This window comes from Balaenoptera acutorostrata, chromosome 5 (assembly GCF_949987535.1).
Source record: "Balaenoptera acutorostrata chromosome 5, mBalAcu1.1, whole genome shotgun sequence".
Lineage (NCBI taxonomy): Eukaryota > Metazoa > Chordata > Mammalia > Artiodactyla > Balaenopteridae > Balaenoptera > Balaenoptera acutorostrata.
The window spans coordinates 112,454,250-112,477,034 of NC_080068.1; the positions used below are offsets into that span (position 1 = coordinate 112,454,250).

The following is a 22,785-nucleotide window of genomic DNA, read 5'->3' on the forward strand; positions in this document are numbered from 1 at the left end:
GCTAATCAAGCCACCACTAAAGCTGAACCATTTACATTGTTTAATAAAACACAAGCATAACAGACACTTTTAATCCTCAAAGTAATTTATCGACATTGACTAAGGATTATTCTTTAGGGGGGGAACCAGTTTATAAAACGGGTCCCAGTTCCTAAATTAAGGCTATCTGGCTTTGAATCCAAGTTCTACCACTTACTAAGCTTTGGAACTATAGTAATCAATATAACCTCTCTGTGCCTCAGTTTCTGGAATGGAAAGACGGGAAGACTAGGTAGTGTTCACTTCATAGTGTTACACTGAGTATTTAATAAGAGAAATGCAGGTAAAGTGAATTCATTAAATATTACATGCTAGTATATTAATACTATTCCTCTCCTCACCTATAGGCAATATGCAGTTCTGTTTTTCATAATCACACAGAGGCTTCTAATCAAGGTCCAGGCAGCTCCAGAGGTAAGTGAAGTGATTTTGTGAGGCACAAAAAATTAAATAAATTAGATAAATTATGGACCAAAATGATGTCCATAATGTGAAATGTTTGGTTGCAGATACTGGTTAATTTTCTGTTTTCTTAACATAGAAGAGGAAACACAGGATAGTCCTTAAGCCAAACTCATGTATGTCTGTCCTAAAACTTGCTCCTCTTTCTAAATTCATTATTTCCACTAATACTGCCCCCTCATCATCAGGCTAGAACTTTCACCATCTTTTTTGCATCTCCCCTAATTTCCCCTCCCTTCGCTGCATCTAACCTGTAATTTGCTCTGTCTAAAGTCATTATTTCCACTAATACTGCCCCCTCATCATCAGGCTAGTACTTTCACCATCTTTTTTGCATCTCCCCCGATTTCCCCTCACTTCGCTGCATCTAACTTGTTGCCTTTGAACTCTGTGTTCTCTATTAGCACCATAGCTATTACTACCAAACATAATGTTAAAGACATTTATAATTCCATATACTATTTTATTTTATGCTTGCAAATACCATATAGATTAAGAACCATTTACATCTTCCTGATGAGAAATTCACTGATTCAACAATCATCTAGCATCTTCTGAGTACCAGTGGCAGTGACGGCAATGAAAACTGAAGTTGCAGAAAGCACCCTGCAGTGAGAGTCAAGGCCTGGTCCAAGCATGGTACCACTACTTTCTAGCTGTATATCCTGGCAAATTAACTACTTCATATGACCAAGCATTTCTTGGTCTGGTTTTACGGTGGTCCTTAACCACTTCCATGGCCCCTGTGCCTCAGTTTCTCAACCCTCCTTATGCCTCAGTCTTCTCATCTGTAAAATGGGGATACTGGGGATATCACTGGGTTATTGTGAGGATTAAATGAGCTAATATATATAAAGTGCTCAGAACAGGCCTGGCACTTACTAAATACTCAAAACTAATAGCTAATGTCTATCCCATGGATTATACTTAATGTTCAGATAATTTCTAAGCTCAATTTCAGGTCTGTGATTCTGTATTAGCTTATATTTTATTAAAGTGTCTCCATTTAAATACAGATTGATATCTGGTGTTACTGCCCTATATTAATGAATTTTTAAAATTTCTGCTCTGTTTATTCCACAAATATCCGTGGAGTAACCTGCTCTATGCCAGGTAGTATAACAGGTTGTGAGCAATAGAGATGAGTAAGACAAGCTCCTTATCCTAAAGGAACTAACAGTTAGTGAGACAGACAGACACGGAGACAACCAATGATTATAAGATGTGGTAACAATTATGAAGAAGGTCCTGTGGGAACCCACAGGAGAGAGCACTTAGTCTTAACTGGTGGTGCAATCAGGAGAGCTTCATGAGGTACCATTTAGCCTGGATCTTTCAGGATGAACAAGACTGTGCTGGCAGGGAAGAGGGAGCAGGGCATTTCAGGGAGACCAAGCTATAATAAACTGAAGACAGGGATTTGGGAAAGCGTTTAGGATGCAGGTCTGGAAATGTCACTGAATCGTAAGCTGCAGGGTATGGTGGCAAGGAAGCAAGGCTTGCAAGGTGGATGATTCCAGATTGCATAAAGCTTTGAAAATAATGCCAAAGAATGTGGGTTTCATTCTGTAGTCAGTGGAGGAGGGAAAACCCCTGAGGTCTGACTAGAAGTGAACAGAGTGCCAGTGGTCTCCATGAGGCATATGTTTGGTAGTAATAGCTATGGTGCTAATAGAGAACACAGAGTTCAAAGGCAACAAGTGCCAGTGGTCTCCATGAGGCATATGGAGTGGTCTCCATATTAGGCATAGCGCTGAACTGGGCTGAGTGGAGAGAAAGTAAGCTTTAGGGGCCAAAGTGCCTGACTGCTTTCTAGGTGTGCGAGTCACTTGGGATATCTAAGCTCAAGTGAGTTAAATTATTGAATGTCTACTTGATCAGTATTTTTTCAAACCTTACTGTAGGTAAGAATTGCTAAAGTACCTGGTTAAAAGTGCACGTGTATGTCCTGCTTGTCGCTTCTGGCTCAGGACATCTGCAGAAGGGCCTACATATTTGCCTTTTTAATAAGAACACCAGTAAATTCAGATGCAGTTGGTCCGCCTTCCACAAACACTACTAACTAATGCAGAGTGCCGGGTACTTTCGTAAGTAGACGAGGTGGCAGTCTGTGTTGCAGGTGAAGAAATCAAGGTCCAGAGAGGAGGCAGCCGGCTGCAGCCGGTCACTGGCAGACCCCGGCATCTAGATCTTCAGACCCCAAATGCAGTGCTCTGCTGCAGCTCCCGTCGTGTACGCACGCGTCTCGCCACCGCCCGTCCCCGGCTCGCGGTCTGATCAGGGATTATGACTAAGGAGATAACCACGCTCTCCTTCGCCCCTCCTCCCTAGCCTGGCCAATAAAGTAGGAACTTCTGCTCTCTTGGCAGCGGCTGCAGCCTTTGTCTCTCCCACCCCCTCACTCACTTTCCACAAAGGAAAGCGACTCATCTCTGGTGATCTGGAGAAAGAACTGAGCAAGGGCGGACTGACCCTTTGTTCTCCCTCTTGGGGCCAGCTTGCCCGAGCGTGGGTTTGTTCTCGTCTCCAGTTCTATAGGAGGTAAGCTCCCTGCCCCCTGTTAGGGAGGCCTGTGACTTAGTGGTGTGTTTCATCTGGGGAAGTCAAAGGAAGTCCAAATTCGTGTCACGGTTCAAGCCATGTTCTCCAATCCAGCCTTATTAATAATGAAGCTGATATTCTGCTCCCCATCTGTCCAGCTTCTTGTCTGTCGCTGGACTGATTCTTTTTTTTTTTTTTTTAAAGGATTTTCTTATTTATTTATTTATTTATTTATTTATTTATTTTTGGCTGTGTTGGGTCTTCGGTTCGTGCGAGGGCTTTCTCCAGTTGCGGCAAGCGGGGGCCACTCTTCATCGCGGTGCGGGGACCGCTCTTCATCGCGGTGCGCGGGCCTTTCTCTATCGCGGCCCCTCCCGTCGCGGGGCACAGGCTCCAGACGCGCAGGCTCAGCAATTGTGGCTCACGGGCCCAGCTGCTCCGTGGCATGTGGGATCTTCCCAGACCAGGGCTCGAACCCGTGTCCCCTGCATTAGCAGGCAGATTCTCAACCACTGCGCCACCAGGGAAGCCCCTGGACTGATTCTTGACTGGGAGAAGGCATGAAAGCGATCAGCCTCCAAACACCAACCATAACCAAATATGAATGTAGTCAAGTGATACTTTTAAATACTGACTTCAAATAAATGTTTTTTTAAGGTTAAACTGCAATGTTGGGTTAACCCCAAATTAAAAAGGTGCATTGCCTTTGACTCTACAATTCCACTTCTAGCGATTCATTCCAAAGAAATAGAATTTGTGCAAAGACGTAGTTAGAAAATATGCATTGCATCACAATGTTGCTTAAGATAGAGGGAAAAAAAGTGACACCACCTAAATGTCTTACCAACAAAACTGATTAAATAAATTAGGCAATAAATCAGGCATTATTAAAAATGATGTTACAGAAGATATCCACTGTATATTGGTGGGGAAAAAAGCAAGTACCAAATGGTATATTATGTTACCATTACCATGAACGTATAACATATACTTACGTATGTTTATGTGTATTTCTAAATGGGCATAGGAAGAGGTCTAAAATGCTGCATGGTGAGTTTTGAGAGTGATCATCTCTGACGGCAGGATCCTAGGAATTTAATATTTGTTATTCCTTTTGCTCATCTGAGTTTTCTAGTGTACTGCTTTTTAAATGAAAGTATTTTCTTTTCATTTTCATAAAAAATAGCTACACATTACTGAAAAGAAGTTGCCAACAAAATCTTCAAAATAATAATTTTTTGCTTTACATTTAATCAACATTATGATTCATGTAATAAGTGTTTTATGTTCTGAAAGGCACATATGGTTATTTTTTATGAAAATAAACAAGTCTTCAGACCTTAAGAAGGCAAGGGCAGTGACTCTATCACTTACTAAATTGAAGCAGGTTACTGCTGCCCCTGAGGATGGGCCCTTATCTTCAGCATGGAGATGACTACACCCAACCACAGTTTCCATTCGGGTAAATTGCCTAGCACAGTGCCTGGCACATGATAGCAGTTAAAAAAGAAAAAAAAAAAGTTAATCGTTTTCCCTTTCAAAAGAATTTCTTGAGTTTTAATTTTAAACTTTTAACATATACCAAAAAAAAAAAAAAAGAAAAAGAGTAAAAACCAATTCAAGCAATGTCTGGGAGACTTGATTCTTTTCCTAACCCTGCCAGATACTTAACTGATTAGCCCATTTATAGTAAACGGTAAACATTTTTTACTTTGGTACTCCTGGTTTTGTTTCAGACTTTAAAAAATCGAAGTGTTGGGGTCTAAGACAATGTTTAACACACTTGAGATAAGACCACAATACCTTTTTCCTTTGGTCCAAGTCATATGAACTAGTGTGCCAAGATGATACGTGTTCATAATTATTACAAGGTATAAATACATGATGTTTAAAACTGAAGAAGTCTACCAAGAAAGCTAACTCCACACTGAAATATATTTAACATTCACTGAGTTTTACTGAAAGAAAAAGAAAAGCCTTGAAAGGATGAAAGCTGTAATTTTCCAAAGAGACTAGAAAAACACTGATTTCTCCTTGCTGCCTGGCCAACATATATATCCCCTTGGACCTGAGTTTTTTTAGGTGCCACGAAAGCTCAAAAGACTTAAGTCAGAAGAAAATTCGAAGGGGGAAAAAAATAACTCTCCTGTCATTCTCTACATTCACGAGGCTCTTAAATCTCCTCTCTATATAATGTTTGCAGTGGGGAAAAGAAACCCAGCTCCTAAAGGATTAAGTAAAAAAAAAGTTTCCTAAATAAAAATCAATTATTACCCCCATCCAAGGAGTTAAGAGTTATCTGGCAATTTCATATCAAATATTAGAAGGATATGAGATTTTTAAACAAATCTTAAATTTAGAAATCCGTTCCCTCACACATCTCATTCCCTTAGTAGAAGAAAATCAGGTGCTCTCCTAACAACTGCGAGAGAGAGAAGAGCCCAAGAGAAGAAAGCTGTCTCTGTAAAGAATATAATGACAGTTCCCAAAACTTTTATTTATGCTAATATTTTCTAAAGGTTAATGTAAGGCCTTGACCCAGTGTCCAATTTCCAGGCCTGCGTGCTGCCACGGTAAGAACCAAAAATTTCTCCCCTTTCTCAGGAGCTTCCTGGATACAGCCAAACACCTCTTGTGGCAGAATTCCTACCAGGTGGGGATGAGGGCTTATACCATCTGAGACTTGTGCTTTGCTCCCATAGCTAAAAAACTGAATGCTTTCACAGGCTTCGTGCCATCTGAATTGTACATCACCATATAAGGTAGGCAACCAGATATAAATATGCCTCATAATGAACAAGGAAACAAACTCTGATAGAGGTTAAATACCTTCCCAAGGCTTTGGGGGAGAGTGATGGACGTGGGTCTAGACCCCAGACCTTTTGCTATCTTGCCTAGGACTTCCCTCCTCCACAGGCGCAGCCTTCACAGCAGATTCTCTACCTCTGCCTGATACAGACTCAAAAGTTTGCTGAAGAATATAATCAATTTACAACACACACTGGCCTAGAAGAGTCAGCACTGATGCTACCATACGTATTTAAAAAGAACATGCAGAGTTTTTTTTAATATCTCAAAATACCTCAAGTGTTACTGAAAAAAGAAATGTCCTTTCTATCTGGGAAAGAATAAAAATGAATTGAGAAGCATTAACCGCAGAAACAGAATTGAAGATGGTTTTCTTCTTTATTACTTTATTTCCATCTCAAGCACCCTTCTGAAAAAAGCGTTTCTATCACCTCTTCTTCTTCAATCAGGTTTCTAGGACATAAGTAAAAGATAAGTACTTCTTATGATCAGTCCTCAAATGAGGACCAAGTCCCATTCTTTTTCACTCTAGCAGCGAGCTCTCCAGCTGACTGTTTTCAGCTGTTACTTGGAAACAACATTCTGAAGGAGTGACTCTGACTTCCTCATTAAAGACAATGGTCTAATGCTCTTTTTTTTTTTTCCACTGAAGCAACAAATCAGAGAAAAAGTAAAATAATAAAATACTAAGGATTTATTTAGCAGACACTTTCAGATTTTGCTTTTCATATAGCATTTGGTTGAATAAAGACAGATCCTTTGGAAATATCCCCCAAAATACATGAAAAATTTCTAGTACATTATTTATTCAGCAAATCTACTGAAGTGTCTATCCCGTGCCAGGCTACTCATAACATATAACTCTCTCATAATTCATCAGTCGTCCCTGATCATCTGATCAGATGATCAACTATCATTCACAGTTAATAGGCTTTATTGCAAAAGTTTTCAGGATTTAAAAAAAAAATTAAAGGATTTATAAAAATATCTTTGTGTGTCAGCTTTTAACAGTTTTGGTAACTGTTTCATTCAGAAGCTGACAATAATAAAAGAAAATTAAAACTACACTAGAGCCATTCCCCTTTTTATATTATCGTACCTTCCCTTTGTCCACCCCTCATTCCACCTTTCTCTATATTGAGTAAAGTAGTAACAGGCTTCCTTTTTAAAGCGAACATAACATCAACAATAAATTACTATGACTAAGATCAAAACTTGATTCTGCAGAACTGTCACCAAGTTCCATACAGTATTATTCGTGGGCATAGCTAGAAACAATGGTCAATAATCAAAAGGTTTTTTTAGAGTCTACTTGCCTCCGGTTAGCTGCAAAAATACAATACATTTCTAGACCCTCTGTGATGCAACATCTCTGCCAGTCATATTTCTCCTACAGACGGGGGGAAAGAGGACAGGTAACCTAAACTCTTGTTCGCGCTGTAATGCCCTTGCAATTTTCCCTGTACGGACTGAAGGCAAGCAAGTAACATTCTTCAGTGAGCTTTATACTGATCTACATATAGCAAGTGGATAATTTCAGCAGGTTTACAGATTTGGCTAGAATGGGTATTGTGTATAAATGTACTGCTTTACAGAGACTTTACAGTCCTCTGAACAGCCTCTGATAATAGTCTGCAAATAGTCCCAGCTAGATTGGCTAGATTATCAGAATCTGGGAGTTAGCAATCCCTGTTCCCTATCCATCCTCTGCTAAACTCCTGACTCTCCTTTTTGGTGCGTTCAATCTCTCCCCTTCCTCATCTTTGTTGTTGGTCTCTAGGGCATTTTCTGGCTTTGTGCCTCCAAATCTTATAGACTGATCATTTATATGCTTAAAGTGACTTAAAAGCTTATAGCAGAGTCTACAGTTCCTATAGGAACTTCACGAGGTCACAATTAATATTTAAAAAGTGATCATCAATCTAAAATATATTTTAAAAATTATTTAAATAAAGTCCAATGGCTGCCTTTTCCAAATGAGTAAGGACCTGCTGGGACAGTACAAAGCAGTACTAAGTTCCTTGATTGCTACAGTATTAGTTTTCTACAGACTGGCTCAGTTTGGCATAATGACTTAAGTAATAACTTTAAAGATACAAATTTTAAATGAATATCCTCTTTTTAAAAAACTTCAGTCCCATGACAGTGGCACCTATATAATGCTGAGTTCTACCTTTGCCTGGGAATAAAACATACGTGCTTGTCTGCTGGCCCATGGACAGTGCTGGCATATTTTCTCTTTAAACTTCAAGTTTGTCTTGAAATCACAGGGAAACCAGTTTTATAAAATTCCAATTATGTCTATAACATGTAAACGAGGAACAAGGGGAGTCAGAGAGGAATGGAATGATCTAATTGCTTAAAAAAATGTCAGTCATATAAACCAAAAACAGTTCTGCCTAAAGAACTAACAGGATTAGTTAAAAACAAAACAAGACTCAAAAAGTTGCAAAAATTTCTCAGTTGATATTGCGGAAGAATACTTGTGAGGTAACAAGTTCAAGTCCAGATAGACCCATTTATGAGGCCCTTACTCTGTCCTGTTGGAATTACACAAGTCAGTCTGCAAGACAGAAATGGATCAAAATAGTTGGGCTGATGAGAGCAAGACCAGGACCTGTATGGGGGCAGGGGAAGGGGGTATTTCAAAGAGCAAGATTTTCTGCAGGTTGGCTTAATGGTCTTGTTTTAGTGAAACTGGGTTGTTCTCATGTCTTTATGAATGAACAAGAAATTTCTAGGGTCATTTCGAAAAAATCTATCTGACTAAGGATCACACTTCTGCAGTACCAGTCATGCAAGGGCAATATTAGCTCCTGAAGGGTCACATGTAGCATGGCTCCCAGGACACTTGAATTAGCATGCCATTCGGTCATAAGATTTCTAAATTATCTGAAGGGGGAATGGCAATCACTCCCAGTTCTTCTGACTGTGGTCCTTTCCCAACTTTGTAGCAGTACAATTAAGATGAATCAAACAAGGATTTCCCTGGCAGTCCAGTGGTTAACACTCTGCACTCCCAATTCAAGGGGTGCAGGTTCGATCCCTGGCTGGGGAAGTAAGATTCCACATGCCACGTGGTGTGGCAAAAAATAAATAAATAAAAGATGAATCAGACAGAAGAGTCTGGGGCCCTGAGGAACTTTCCCACACATTCTCCTGACATCACATTCAAATCTGAGATAGAATATACTTTCTAAAACTTAACTTCTCCTGAACTTGAGGTAAAAGGAAAATTTAATATACTTAGCTTCAAAAGGTACACAGCTTAGATTAGAAAATTTTAAATAATTTATTAGTAAGTCAAATGAAGTAGCTCCTTGCAGTAAAGTGAAAAGACACTTAAAATTTTTGCTCAAAACATAAGCCATAGTCTCCCTGTACCCTTGAATTAATAAGCCATAGTCTCCCTACTGATTATTGTTTCTGTGATTATTTTCAAAGCCAAGCAGCAGTGTGATGGACAGCTGGATAAGTGTAAGCTTACTGATTAGACATGTTCACCTAGTTCCTTAATTCCAGATGTGAACAATGGTAAAAATCTAATTTTAACTGTAAGCAAATATAAACATGGGAGGTTAAGACAAAGTTATAATAGATAAATTCTGTTCATCAAAAATCAAAATGTTGGGCTTCCCTGGTGGCGCAGTGGTTGAGAATCTGTCTGCTAATGCAGGGGACACGGGTTCGAGCCCTGGTCTGGGAAGATCCCACATGCCGCGGAGCAACTAGGCCCGTGAGTCACAACTACTGAGCCTGCGCGTCTGGAGCCTGTGCTCCACAACAAGAGAGGCTGCGACAGTGAGAGGCCCGCGCACCGCGATGAAGAGTGGCCCCCACTTGCCCCAACTAGAGAAAGCCCTAGCACAGAAACGAAGACCCAACATAGCAATCAATCAATAAAAATAATAAAAAAAAAAAAAATCAAAATGTTGATTCCCTTCAGGTAAAAACCATACCAATAGAACTGAGTTGCTCAAGGTAACAACAACAACAACAAAAAACCCTGAAACATTTTAATAGCAATGTCTACTAAAAATAAGAAAGGAAGATGAAATTCAAACACAAACACCTTCCTTTCCCACCTAAAAATCCATCCTCAGAAAGATCACAAAGAAACAAACAGTGCAGTCAACAGCACTCTCCTGACCAGGTGTTACTGTGGTTGGTGTGACCCGAGCCGCAACGTTTGCCGGCGCTTCCTGAGCTAAATCTGCTGCTTTTCCCTTGAGCAGCTGAAGAGAAATGAGATGTTTCTCTTCAGAGAGAGGTGTTAAACATTTGGGTTGCATGAGGGACAAATGGAAGTTTGACACCTAAGATGAATAACCACAGTGCATGAGGCCAATGGGAACTTTCACTATGTAAAACCAGCCAAGCTCACTGTCACACAGTATTCAGGCACACAAGTGCCAGGATCCAGCGCAGGAGGCAACGAACTATTTTTTCCTTTTACTACGGTACCACTGGCCTCCAAGGATTTTCATAAGTAAGACTCAGAGAAAGAAAGTCTTCGGAGTATGCTTTTAATAAAGTCTCCAGGGCCCTTACCCTGAAATATTTAAAAGGCTTCTGCAGCTTCTCACACTCGATGAAGACGACCACCTCAAGCCAAGGCTTACTGTGCTTTACGAACTCATGACACCAAAAGTGTCATTATTACAGGTGCTTTCTTGCTAGGCCCAGTTTATCTGAACCAAGAAGTCTTATTTAAAATTCTATGAAACACCCATTCACAAGATTTCTGGTATAGACACACCTCTAAGAATTTCTGTTCTAGAAGGATGTAATTAGCCAATTAAAATTTCCCTTCAGATGGAAAAAAAAGAAAAAGCTTGATTGGCAAAGGTGGTTCTCCTGTGTAGGTAATACTATATTTAGGTCATGGGTAAAAGCTGTGCGAGCATACGTATGTCAGTGTTTGCCTAAAAAAGAGCAGACACATATAGAATTGTTAAAATGAGCCACCAGCAGAAACATTTCTGTGCGTGCCAGTTGGATCATCTGCAGTTACATGTGAACAGAAGATTCTGTGTGGGAAAGGGCTGGTCAGGGCCCTCCCTCTCCCCCAGATGTTTTTCTAATCCTAACACCTGAGGGCAGCAGATACAGTAAACAAGCAGTTGTTTGTAATGCAAATCCAAGTAACAGGGCTGACTTGGGACTGCTCCCAGGCAAAGCCCAAACCCAAATGGTCACCCTGCTCCTGACACCCTAGATGCAAACCTATCACTGTGGATGTCAGTTGCACAAACACTCAGTCCTGCTAAGGACAGAGTTAAAGAGCAAGAGGCAGAAGTGTGGTTAGAGGTGAAGACGAGGGGCTGCCTTCCGGGTTAAAGTGTTTTGGGTCTCAGATACACTAAAAACAGCTGTTAATTATTAAAAACCAAAGATTTCAACTCACTTCGGTCAGACCCTAAAAGAAAAAAATTGAACATTGTCTTGTGGTTAAAACTGAAAAGCTTCTCGAATTGTGCAAACTGCAGAATATCGCAAGAAAACGTGCCTAAAATAAATGTGTTCTAAAATGTAACAGAATAAAGCAAAGCAGCAGATAGGAGGGTAAGGTAACTGTTTCCTGACCACACCCCTTTCCTCCACTCTACACCCACCAACATTTATTCTGGCCACAAATCTTTCCTAAACAATGAATGACGGTTCAATTCACTGACCTCAGAATTTTAATACATACACTAACAATAAATACTTTCCATTCTAACAATTTAAAATGATTAGTATATTGAGGGGGTAGGAGAAAAGGCTAGAGAGACCTAAGGCAGAAAATGCTGGTTTAAAGAGGAAGCGAAGCTTAATTTTCAATATTCTTAGGAATAATTTATAAATATCAATAGACTTTTTAAAAATTATTGTTTTGAAAGGAGAAGTGGCTAAACTAAAGAATAAATTCCACAAATACTTATTAAGCATTAACTGTGTGCACAGCCTAAAAGTATAAGAGTATTTTAGTAGCTATTTTCTATTGTTACCAAGTCAGAGACTATAATTTGATTTGTCGGAAAGATTATTTGTTGTTCTAAAAAGCCTTCAGCAGAAATCTTCAATTATTCCTTATCTAAAACATAATCTCCTCCCCCTCCCCTCCAAAACATCAACAAAAGAAAAACAGCCCAACTTTAAAATATCTGAATGTACGCATATTTAATTCAACAATATAAAGTCTCCTACAAATTTTAAGACTCAGAAGCATTTATTTGGGTAGTCTCTAAATGTTAAAAACCATATTTGCTTTTATTAGTTCATTCACTTTTTAGATAAGAGATTTATATGTACCTAACACACATTTCTATCATTAAATATTAGAAAAGCCTTTTAAAATGTGAAATCACTCTTTCCTATAACAACCATCACAAGATTTCCAAGATCTCCATTTTAGCTGCTATATGCAAATTAGAAAAATCTTATTCCCTACTTAAAAGGTCAAATATCTTTTTGGAACTTGTGGGAAAAAATTATAACTTCTAAATCACAGTGCCCGCATAAAGTGGTTATATTTCATAGACCTATCGCTTCAATAGTTGAGGGCCACAGATAATCAAGATAACCATAAATACTCTTGTTTGTTGATGACTGATTAGGAGGTATTCCTCTCTCCTACTCTGTAGTATCTCATGGCTCCCAGATTCTGTCCACTGAGGTATCAATGATAGTACTTGCCCCCAGATGTCTGTGACTGATTTTTTTTTTTTTTCACTTGGTGAAAGCACTGGGCTAATAAGGCAAAGACTACAGGTTCCATTTTATAATCCTAGATTTGACTTGAGGGAGGGCCAGTTAGACTGAAACCCTCATCCCCAACACCCAAATATACATGTTTTTCACTGGGGTTTGGGTGGTTGAGGGAGAGTGAGGGCAGAAAGAAGGTATATATATTGATGGAGCAATAAAAACCCATCACTACCTACGAAGAGACGAATCTCAGGGAGAACTCCATCACCAGCACATTTCACATTCATGTACTACAGAGGTAACCCTTTAGATGTTTTCTTACTATATAAATGAGGTTTCCATGTTATGCATAATGTGTAAAGCAGCTATAACACCACTGGATTTTTAAAACTTGAAAGTTAACTGAACCCGGAGATAAAAAAGAACAATTTTCATTAGAGTTATCTTCAAGTGATACTTTCTTAACAATTGACAATAATGCAAAAATAGCTCATTCCTCCCCACCCCCAAACTGATTTTAAAGAAACATTAGCTAATACAATAAAATGAGACACTGTTTTAAAAGCTGAAGTAACATTTCCAGTATTCAGCTCCAAATAAGCCAAAGGAGTTCTGATTCTACATAGCTTATGGGGCAATGAAAGACATACAGCACTTAGTTAATTGAAAGATTAAATCAATTTCTCTCATCAGAGTAGAAAGCACAATACTCATAAAATCATGAATTTGCTGATTTAAATTCACTGATTTCATGATAGCTCGTGATCTGTTTTTTATTACCTTAACCAATAAACCAAAAGCTAAAATTCCAAGTGCAAAACATCAAAAGTAGCAATACTGTACGGCAGCCATTCCTCATAGCAGGTCTTATTTAGCAACGACTGGTCATACATAATGAAAGCATTTCCAGTGTCTTTAAAAAAACAAACATTTTGCCAAAATACAAATTAATTTACACTTCTGAAATAATCTGCAACATCAGCATGTTACTCACTGTTCTCGGGATGGGTGGAGAAAGAGATCCATTTGACATGTATGGGTCATTATTCATATTTGGCATCATTATGTACCCGGAATAAGTTGAGTAAGAGGGTCCCTTGTTGTAGAGTCCTCCATCTGGATGCTTTCCTGAGAGAATGCAAAGAACAATCATATGTGTTTTGACTTCCTTTTTATATCACTGTATTTTTCATTGAAAAGTTAATAGTACTACTACAAATCAGACCTTACATAAAAGATTTGTTTACGAAGTATTGTAACTGGATTATTATGCTCTACTTTAGATTGACAGTATTTATTCTCTTAAATGGCTTAGCAGTGAACCAGATGTTTTAAAAACATGTGGTTCAATTTATTGCCACTACTGACTGGTTTTTTACTGGTGTTTTTACAAAAATAAGTGTTATCCATCTAACTTAATTTGTTCTAATACTAACAAACTGGACTAAGACATACAGACACATGAAAGAAGACACACAAAGCTGTAATATAAATATACTAGGCCATTCAGCTATACCCACATGTATGTATTTATACACTTGAAGTTATGCTCCATCGTATTGGCAAACTCAAAAATTCTACCTGTGCTTCTAGATTTCTGGAAATTTTCTAGATTTTACTGAGGGAGCAAGTTGTATCTAGCATATGGTCAACTACCCAACTTTATGAAGGATTAACTACAGAAGACTTAATTTTATGTGCTACACTTACATCACTCTGGTAAAGAATTGTGTGTGTGTTCACTGTATACATTTCTTCTCTTTAATCTGTGTAACTACTTTGTAGCTCAGAAGGAAGCCTGATATTATAGTTCTCTTCTCTTCTTCCCCTAGCTGACATATTTTATGTGCGAACACCTCATTCTGGTCAGGCCAATTGTAAGTAATGAAAGGAGAACAGAAATGTAGACTGTTCAACAAGGGAACCCTAAAGATTACAGATTCTTGTAAAGTCACACGGAGTTCTCCTTAAATCTTAAAAAAATATGTAGAATTTTTAGTTTTGAGCAAGAATCGGAAATGGGGAGAAAGTCTATCATGTTCCATATGCATAGTTCTTAATTTTAAGAATAATGTTTTATATTTTTACAAGTTAGATTCTTCTTTACTGAGCCATATTTAGTCTGCGCATACAGTGCCTGCCTTCTCACTATAACAAGAAACAGCAATTTCACAAATGAAAGCCCATTTGAAACTATTCTTGTTGGAAAATAAATTGGTGTAGACTGTCACTCTTTATAAGAATGCAGGAAAAAATAGTAAAGATCTACAATTAGAGCTTTAGGTAAAATGAGAAAAAGAGAAAAACTAATTATAGGCATTTCTCTTCCACAAAGAATCTGGAAGCCAAGAGAAATTCAAAAGCTCCTAAATCATTCAAAGAGTTTTTAAATTATGTAACTATACATTAGTGATAAGCAATAAGTTTCCTGGGTTTTCTTTCCCATTTTGTTACAACACAGGCACAGTCTTATCACATATGATTCGAGTTTCTTGGATGCAAATAAAAATAGCAAAACATACCTACATTCACAAATTGCACATGTTAAATGTTAAGGTTGGGAGAAGTAGAATTAGCGTCTTACCGTCATCAGGGTGTTCTCTGGCCTTGTCGTGGTAGGAGTCCTGAGAGGTTTGTGCTTGTCTGGCCACCTAACAACACGAATCCCCACCCCCAAAAGAAAGAAGATCACTTTAGAGTTTGTGACAATAATGATACAAGTGTGTATCCACTGGTAACTCAAAAGAGGACAATCAGGTGCAACTCAATCTACCTGTTTTGTTAATCTAAGAGGATAGGCTAAGGCTGAGTACTGGGAAATCTTTCTCTTTTCAACATGTGTTTTTGAAAACTATCTACCCAGGACTACCAGCTATAAATGATAATAACAACAGAAACAAACTTGTGAACAATCCATATGCTGTTCTGACCGCTGTTTACTAAAACACAACAAGGCTACTTGGATACCTAATATGACAAGAATTTGAGTTAACAGCGTTAATCGTTTTGATGGCTTCTTCAACCACTGTTTACTTCAATCAGAGCTGATTAAAAGCGGGCTGAAATATTTTGCAACTGAAAATGACATTTAACTAAAAACAAACCCATCACTCACAAATGGGGATCTTAGGCAACTGTCCCAAACCAATCCCAGCAGGAGCTCTTCTCCTCATAAGCTACCATGGCTGGCTCAGTGCAAGCTTACAAGAGAAAAGTAAACTGTTCTGTGGTTAAAGGGAGGAAAACTTGAAAATTGGGCTATAGACTTCTAAAAGGTAGCCCAGCTAATATCAGTTCTGGTAACCACCATCCACCCAGACTCAACCACGTGCAAATCAGTGGCATTACCCCTTCACTATCTTCCTTGGGTCTGCCCCATGCCCACTTACCACTGGCAAAGATTAACAGAGCCCTAATAGGAGTTCTGGACTTCAAATGCAGCACCCTTCTCCCCAAAGCAGAAACGTTCAGAAAATGTGAAGTGCGTGGCAACTTTATTTATAGAAAAAGAAAGGACGAGGAAAATGGGTAGAAATTTTAAAAGGCTGCTCTACAAATATGAGTTTGGCCTCGAGTGTTTTGGATGTCATTTGGTTCCTCGGACATCTGTCCTCCCAGTGGCCTCCTTCCCCCCATACACACACATAGTCACAAATCTTTTAAGTGGAGCTGGGTGTGCCCTGGCCACCCCTAGGTTCCCCCCTAATTGGCATGTTGGGATGAAAGATTCAGGGGATAGAGAACACCCCTATGTTCTCCTTAGAACCCAGGCCCCCGGGCTTCCAAAATGCGTACTCACCCCTGCCATTGGGATAAAGAAGGCAACTCTGAGGTGTTCTTAAACTTACTGTTTAAAACTCAGAATGTCCCCGCCCCCAAAACCACACGCTTTCTTTTTGGGGGCAGAAGGATGCCATTTAAGGAAAAAGAATATACCCTCCAAACTTCTTTGGAGGGAAAAGGCGTTGGTGAAATCATCTGAGTGTCAGGACTTTTCTACCGGATTTCCTCCAAAGCGTTTTCCAGTTGTTGAAGAAGGGTGGCCAGGGGAGTGTCGGGTATCAGGGTCCATCCGTCCCCCCCTCCCCCCACTTCTGAAGCTCTCCGCGAGGCCTGAAATAGCCCTTCCGCGAGGTCCTGCTCGCGGCTTTCTCTCGCCAGCACCCACGTGTCTCTATTTACTCTACTCGGGTTACCATCGCTATCGCCCGCAGCCGGCCAGGAGATCTGATAATGCGCCTTCCACCCTCCCCTGAGTGGGTGCACTGGCTTCCGCTGCATCTCACCGACTCGCCCTTCTTCTGCAAAGATTTAAAGGCCTGATTCGGGCCCAAACTAACCCCAAATATAAGCGTACTTTTTTTCTTTAAGTGGCGATGATTGGAGAAAGCTAGTGTTGCGGGCGGTACTGCGAGGCACCCCCCGGGGTGGCTCGGCTCGCCCACGGCTGCTGGCAGCCGGCCCCAGCGGCCCAAAGGACCCGCGCCCGCACCGCCCCCGCCGCCCGGGCGCGCGCCCCCTCGGCCGGCCGGCTCCGCAGCGGTTGGGGCCTCCCCGCCTGTCCCCGGCCCACGCCCGCCTCCCCTTCCTCGGGCCTGTGGCTCTGCTCGCCTTTACCTAAGCCTTTGGTGGTTTAACGCACTTTTGCAGAGACATCTACCGAGAAAGATAGCGGGTGCACTCTGTTTTCCGTCCTACGGAAGAACTTCTCAGTAGTGTTGTTCAGACATCCTCGCTTTAATGCATCGCACTCACTAAACCCCACTAAAAAGTCCGAAGGCCAAACATTATGGGTTAAGGGCAGGTTCTCCTGGCCGCAAACCAACGGTTTAGTCACCAAACCCCAAAACTGATCCACTTGGAATGTTTCCCAGCACACCACACACACACACACACACACACACACAAAGAAAGAACACTAACCAGAAGCCCAGCCACCCGCCCCCATCCCCCCACCCTGCAGACCTACTCGGGACCCTTCAGCCGGGGCTGTCCAGCGCCTTCCCTCCCTTCCTCCCTCTCTGCCCTTCCCCGGGACCCGCCACGCCTCTCAAAGCTTGGGGCAGCGGCCCGCTCACCTCGTGTCCGTTGCTCGCCGGGATGATTTCGGACTCGTTAACCAAGGAAGACTTGATGTCGGCTAAGTCACCTTCCTCTTCAGGGTGACTGATCTCGGCGAAAATCTTCTCCTTCTGGGGATCGCCCTCGTCTTTGAAGGGGATCATCTCGTCCGTGGCGCAGAGTTCCGGGTCCCCCCCACCGCCGCCGCCTGCCCCGGAGAGTTGGGGCATCCCGACCACTCTGTAATCTCCGCTCCGCTGGGGGAGCACCCCAGGCGACAGCAGAAAAGAGAAGGGGTCAACGAAAAGGGGAGGAGGAAAAGGAGAATTGGAAGGATGCGTGAGGGAGGAGAGCGGGCGGAAGGCGGGCTGGAGAGCGCCGGGCTGGCAGCCGGCAGCCGGAGCTGCTGCAGTGGCGCCCGCGCCCCGGTGGCCGCCCGCGCCTTCCCACTCCGCGAAGACCTACGCCCGCGCCCGTCCCCGACGCCGAAAGACACAGGGATGCGAGGGCCGCCGCAGCCGGCGCCTCTGGGGGCGTCTGTGCCGCGCGCTAGGCTAGGCTGCCCGGGCGGCCGCCCCACGCCCCCAGCGTCTCCGGGGTCTGCGCGCGGAGGACGCCAGTTCCGGAGGAGTTTCGACTCTCCAAAGGCCAGTGGAGAGTCCGTCGGCGCGTCTCTACGCAAATCTCTCCACCTTTGCTTTCCCAGATGCCGATCTGCGAGTCTGTTTTCCAAGAAAAGAAGGGAGCTAGGCAAAACGGCTCCGTTTGTCCCAGTAGAGACGGTGCAAAGAGAATCAGAAGATAACGAAATGTCCACTTCCTGGAGGATAAAAAAAATAAAGAGCCACCCGGATTGGAGATGTCCGTTTTAAAGCTTCTTATTTCCTTCCCTTTCGCTTCGGTTTTCCTTCTCCAGGAGCATTTAATCTGCCGGAGGAAAAGGTGGGGGCGGAGGAGGAGGGAAAGAGAAAGAGAAGAAGTTTGCCAAGAATAAAGTTTGTGTCGGCGAGTGCAGGGAGTCGGCAGTGGAGGGCACGGCTGGGTCTCGGGGAGTCACAGCAGGGGCCTGGGACCCAAAAGATTCTGCCGCGAGCTGGAGCCGACACACACACACACACACAGACACACACACACACACAACCCGACCCCTCTTTGTTCCCGTCTCGAGTTTCCTCAGTCTGGCTCGCTCGCTCTTTTGCTCGCCGCTCTCCACGCCTCCGCCGCACCGCTTGTCAAAGCAAAGCGCTTCACCCCTCGGGTTCGCCAGGCCCGGGGGAGGGGGACGCCCCGAGCTTGGCCGCGTGCGGGGCTGCGGGCGCGTCCCAGCTCCTCAGCCGGAGAGCGCGCAGCCTGGTCCCTCCTCCGCGCCCTGCCCCGCAGGTGAGCGGCAGCGCCTCCCCGCCGCTTCTCCTCCTCCCGCGCCTCGGCGGCGCTGAAAAGCTACCCTCTTGCGTCGCTTCTCCTCCCCTTCCCCTCCCCCGCCTCCAGCTCTCCTTGGCTGCCCGCTGGGGGGGGGGGCGGGGGGGAGGTGGGGGACGGCGAGAAGGAGGAGGTGATTGAGGACTTTTTTTTTTTTTTTCCCAGAGCCTGTAGGACGAGTCCTAGGTTTTGGGGTGTGTGTTTGTGTGTGTGTGTGTGCGCGCGCGCCTAGAGGAAAGATTCAGGCAACTTGGCGAGCGCAGGAAGGACCCGGCGCTTCTTGTAACCCACGAGAGAGACGCTTTGCCCGCGTGAAATTGACAAGAAACTCTGCCCCAACGGTTTAACTTCATCATCTAAGTGTCTCTTCCTTGTTCCCTTCCCACCCACCCCCTCCTTCCTCTGCCAGTCTCTCCCCCACCTCCTTTCCGCCTCCCTCTCTCCCTCCCTTGCTCTACCAGTGGGAAGAAGATGAAAGAGAAGCCGCCGCAGCTGTGATCGACACCACATTGATAGATGCTCTGACAGAGGGGATGAGGCGGGAATCGGGGACACAGAGAAGGAAAAGGGGAAAACATAACACATTGCTCAACTAGTAAGACAGAACGGAAGCAAGAAGAACAAGAAAGAGTTGTGGCTTTCCTAAATACATTGTAAAAGGACAAGGGAACACATGCTGGCAAAAATAAAACCTCCAGGCTTACCGAGAAATATAGGAGGAGGAAGGAAAAACTGAAGACTGGATCTTAATTATCGCTTTTTAAGCAAGATCTTTTTCATTACATCCTCACCATGGGATGCTCACAGAGTTATGCTAGGTCGCTCGTGGATTTTCGAAGATACATGCCACAATGTGTGGGAACCTCATAAAGAATGAAAAAACAACCCAAGTAGGGGGAAGAAAAGGCAAAAGGACCCAGGAGAGTGAAGCCAGTAGCAGGAGGGAGGACAGGGCAGTCTCTGGCACCTCGGACTGCGGGCTCAAAGAGACCCTTGAAGATGCAAATCCGAATCCAACCTCAAAAATTCCCCAGCCTCCGCCGTCTCTTTGATGCATTTTGTACAACGACAGGACTTTTAAGGAGATGCTTTATGAAAGTTACATTATAAACGAAGCTGAAGTTTGAAAACACATTACATTTTATTCCTTGGCTCTCAAACCCCCTCAGTTAAAAATCCAGGCAAAATTATTATACGCAATACAGTAGCCATCTGTGAAACCTCAGAACAGTAAACAAGCGGCAGGAAGAAATGTGTCTTCATGTCCCTCAAACTGAAAATAGGGAAAACATTACAGAATCAGACTTTAGCCGTATTATACAGGAATAGTCAGTCATGCAAAGATCCCTCTTCTTTTCCTAAGGGGGAAATTGCATGCTGCTAGACATCGTATAAGTAAAGACCTTAACAGTGCTCTAAATGAACACTCAAAAAACTTCACTTACTGATAGTTACTTGATAGGGATGGGAATTCACTAGGAAGCAATTTTTAAAACTATCATTTAAAGGGTTCACCTGGTCACATAGAGCATGGCCAGTAGTCACACGATAAATTCTATCTGGGGGGTTGGGGTAAAATTAGAGGGCTAGTGATGGGAGCCAGGAAGAATAAAACATTAAATCCACTGTAAATAGCTGACAGTGCTATGCCTTAGAGGAAAAACAACAACAACAAAAAGAATAATCTGCTACAATGTGTAAGGCAATACTAAAAAGATGGGGGAAAGCCCAATTTTATTTTTTTGGTCGGTAGCATTATGCAACTTCCCTTGAAGTTATGCACCAGTGTGAGTGTAATGTCTCAGAGATGTGAACATATAGCTATGTCAGACATTTATACCCTCTGTTCTAAAAGAAATATGGGAAAACAAAGTAAAAAGTCCTCCCACAAATGCTCCAATTTGACCGACAGAAAAAAAACTGGAAAATGCAGTTTCACCAAAACAGCCAGAGTAGACGTTCCTTTTCATCAAACTGTCGGGGGGCGGGGGGGGGGCACACAGAATGGCCAGAGGGTATTTTCTGGAAGCCAAAGAGAGAGATTAAATGACGACTCCTACATCCCCCACCCCCCGTTAAAGTGTTGCAACTAATTCGAATCCCATTTACTCCTTCATGTTAATTATCTGGACTCCCCGAGTCATTTGGAACTCAGCTCCAGGTGTCCTGGAGATTAGGAGCTCGAGAAGATAGGAATTTTGGGAACAATAACTAGTGGGAACTGTTTACCAGAAGGGCCGCGGGTAGGTGGCTGCGTTCTCTATTTTGCGGCAAACCTCTCCTTTGGAAACGTTGTTTCTAACGAAATCACCCAGCGCCTTACTCTATGTGCGTGGCTGGTTTCCCTCCCCGTGGCGTGCGGGGTGTTGGCTGATTGTCCTTTGCATTGCTGCAAATCTTCTGACGAGGTGCACTTAAAAGGAGCTTGACTAGAAGACATTCACTCAATTTTTTTTTAAAAGCTTTGTCTGGGAAGGAGATTGACATTTCCACGTGAAGTCTGCCTCTCCCGGGGTGGGGGGGGGGAAAGCTGGGAGACGCAGGAGGGGCGAAGTAACCCTGGGAAGATGTTCCTCCCTCCCTACAGGTTCGGTGAAGTTCCTGGCAAAGGCATTTCTGTCACGGAGAGGTCTCTTCTAATTCGCGCGAGGGCTGCTATTAAGATATGCAAACCGCCTCTTCGGGCGCAAGGTCCGGGATGTGATGGGTGCGGAGCGGGAGAGACACCGCCGCCCGCCGCCCCCTTCCCTCGGATGCAGAGGCAGGTTGTTCGTGTGAACTCGGGCGAACGACTGGAGGTTAGCTGTTGCAGGTTCACTCCTTCAGGATGTGGGTTTCAGGGGGCGTTTTGATGTGATTTAATTCCGACCGTAAAACAATTGCTAGGGGGCTGGCTGGCTTGCTGTTGGTTTTCCCCCTTTCGGTGGCTTTGGTTGGTTGGGGTTTAGTTTGGGAGCGAACTGTGACTTGTTTTCTATCAACACTTCCTTCTGCGCCGGGCGTCGTCCCCCGCGCTGCGCGTGGACGGGCGAGGCGCCCACCGGCGCCCACCCTGCGCCAGAACAGAGAGGGGGCTGCAAAGACGGTTCTCGAAACCGGCAGGGTAAACGCGGTCCAGCCCCCGCGGGTGCGGACTGGGGAACTAGGAGGTTGACCCACACCAATACCAGAGACCCCTCCTCCCCGCCGGGGTCGGGGGTGGGCGATTTTGCTGTCGAGTCGAGTCAGCTACAGACACTCAAGTGAGTCCTTAATTACAGGGAGGAGAGAAAAGCGCGGTGCCCTTCAGAGCCCTCTCCGCCTCCTCAGCCCTCCTAACCCCCCGCCCGGGCTCCGGGTCTCCCCCCCTTTGTGTGGCCTGGACTTTCTCCCAGCTACAACTTTGGTGGGATCCCAGAGGAAGGAGGTGGCGGGGGCCTACGGAAGAGAGAGAAGCGTGAAGGACTAGAAAAACGAATAATGTGATTCCAGGGATGGAACTCCGGCACCCCCGATCTCCCACCCCAGTGTCACCAGGGGACTAAAGCTGTGGGCATCTTCAGTTTAACGGACTTCTCGGAAAGGGGGGGGGGATGGCGAGGGAAACGGCAGTTTGTGTCCCAGGGGTTCTTCCGCCTCTTCTTGCTTCCTCCTAAGACAAACAAACTCAACCCCCCACCCGCCGGGGTAACCGAGAACCCAGGGGACCGTGAAAATGTCGTTCCCAAATCCGGCCGCCTGCGGACGCCGGGCTTCCGTGGGGCCGGCGCCCCTTGGCGCCCGCAG

At 43.6% G+C, this 22,785-nt stretch overlaps 1 protein-coding gene across 3 annotated transcripts in view; it reads right to left on the reverse strand.

The window, feature by feature from the left end:
- The window catches only part of LEF1 (lymphoid enhancer binding factor 1), a 117,728-nt gene extending 99,698 nt beyond the window's left edge, over positions 1-18,030 (reverse strand). For all 3 annotated transcript variants that reach the window (XM_007191005.2, XM_007191006.3, XM_007191003.2), the window contains exons 1-3: positions 17,619-18,030; positions 15,125-15,191; positions 13,535-13,668 (exon numbers count right to left, since the gene is read on the reverse strand). In XM_007191005.2, the coding sequence (XP_007191067.2) occupies positions 13,535-13,668; positions 15,125-15,191; positions 17,619-17,831 (414 nt within the window). In that variant the 5' untranslated portion in view covers positions 17,832-18,030. The remainder of the gene's footprint in view (positions 1-13,534; positions 13,669-15,124; positions 15,192-17,618) is intronic.
- Positions 18,031-22,785: the final 4,755 nt, after the last annotated feature.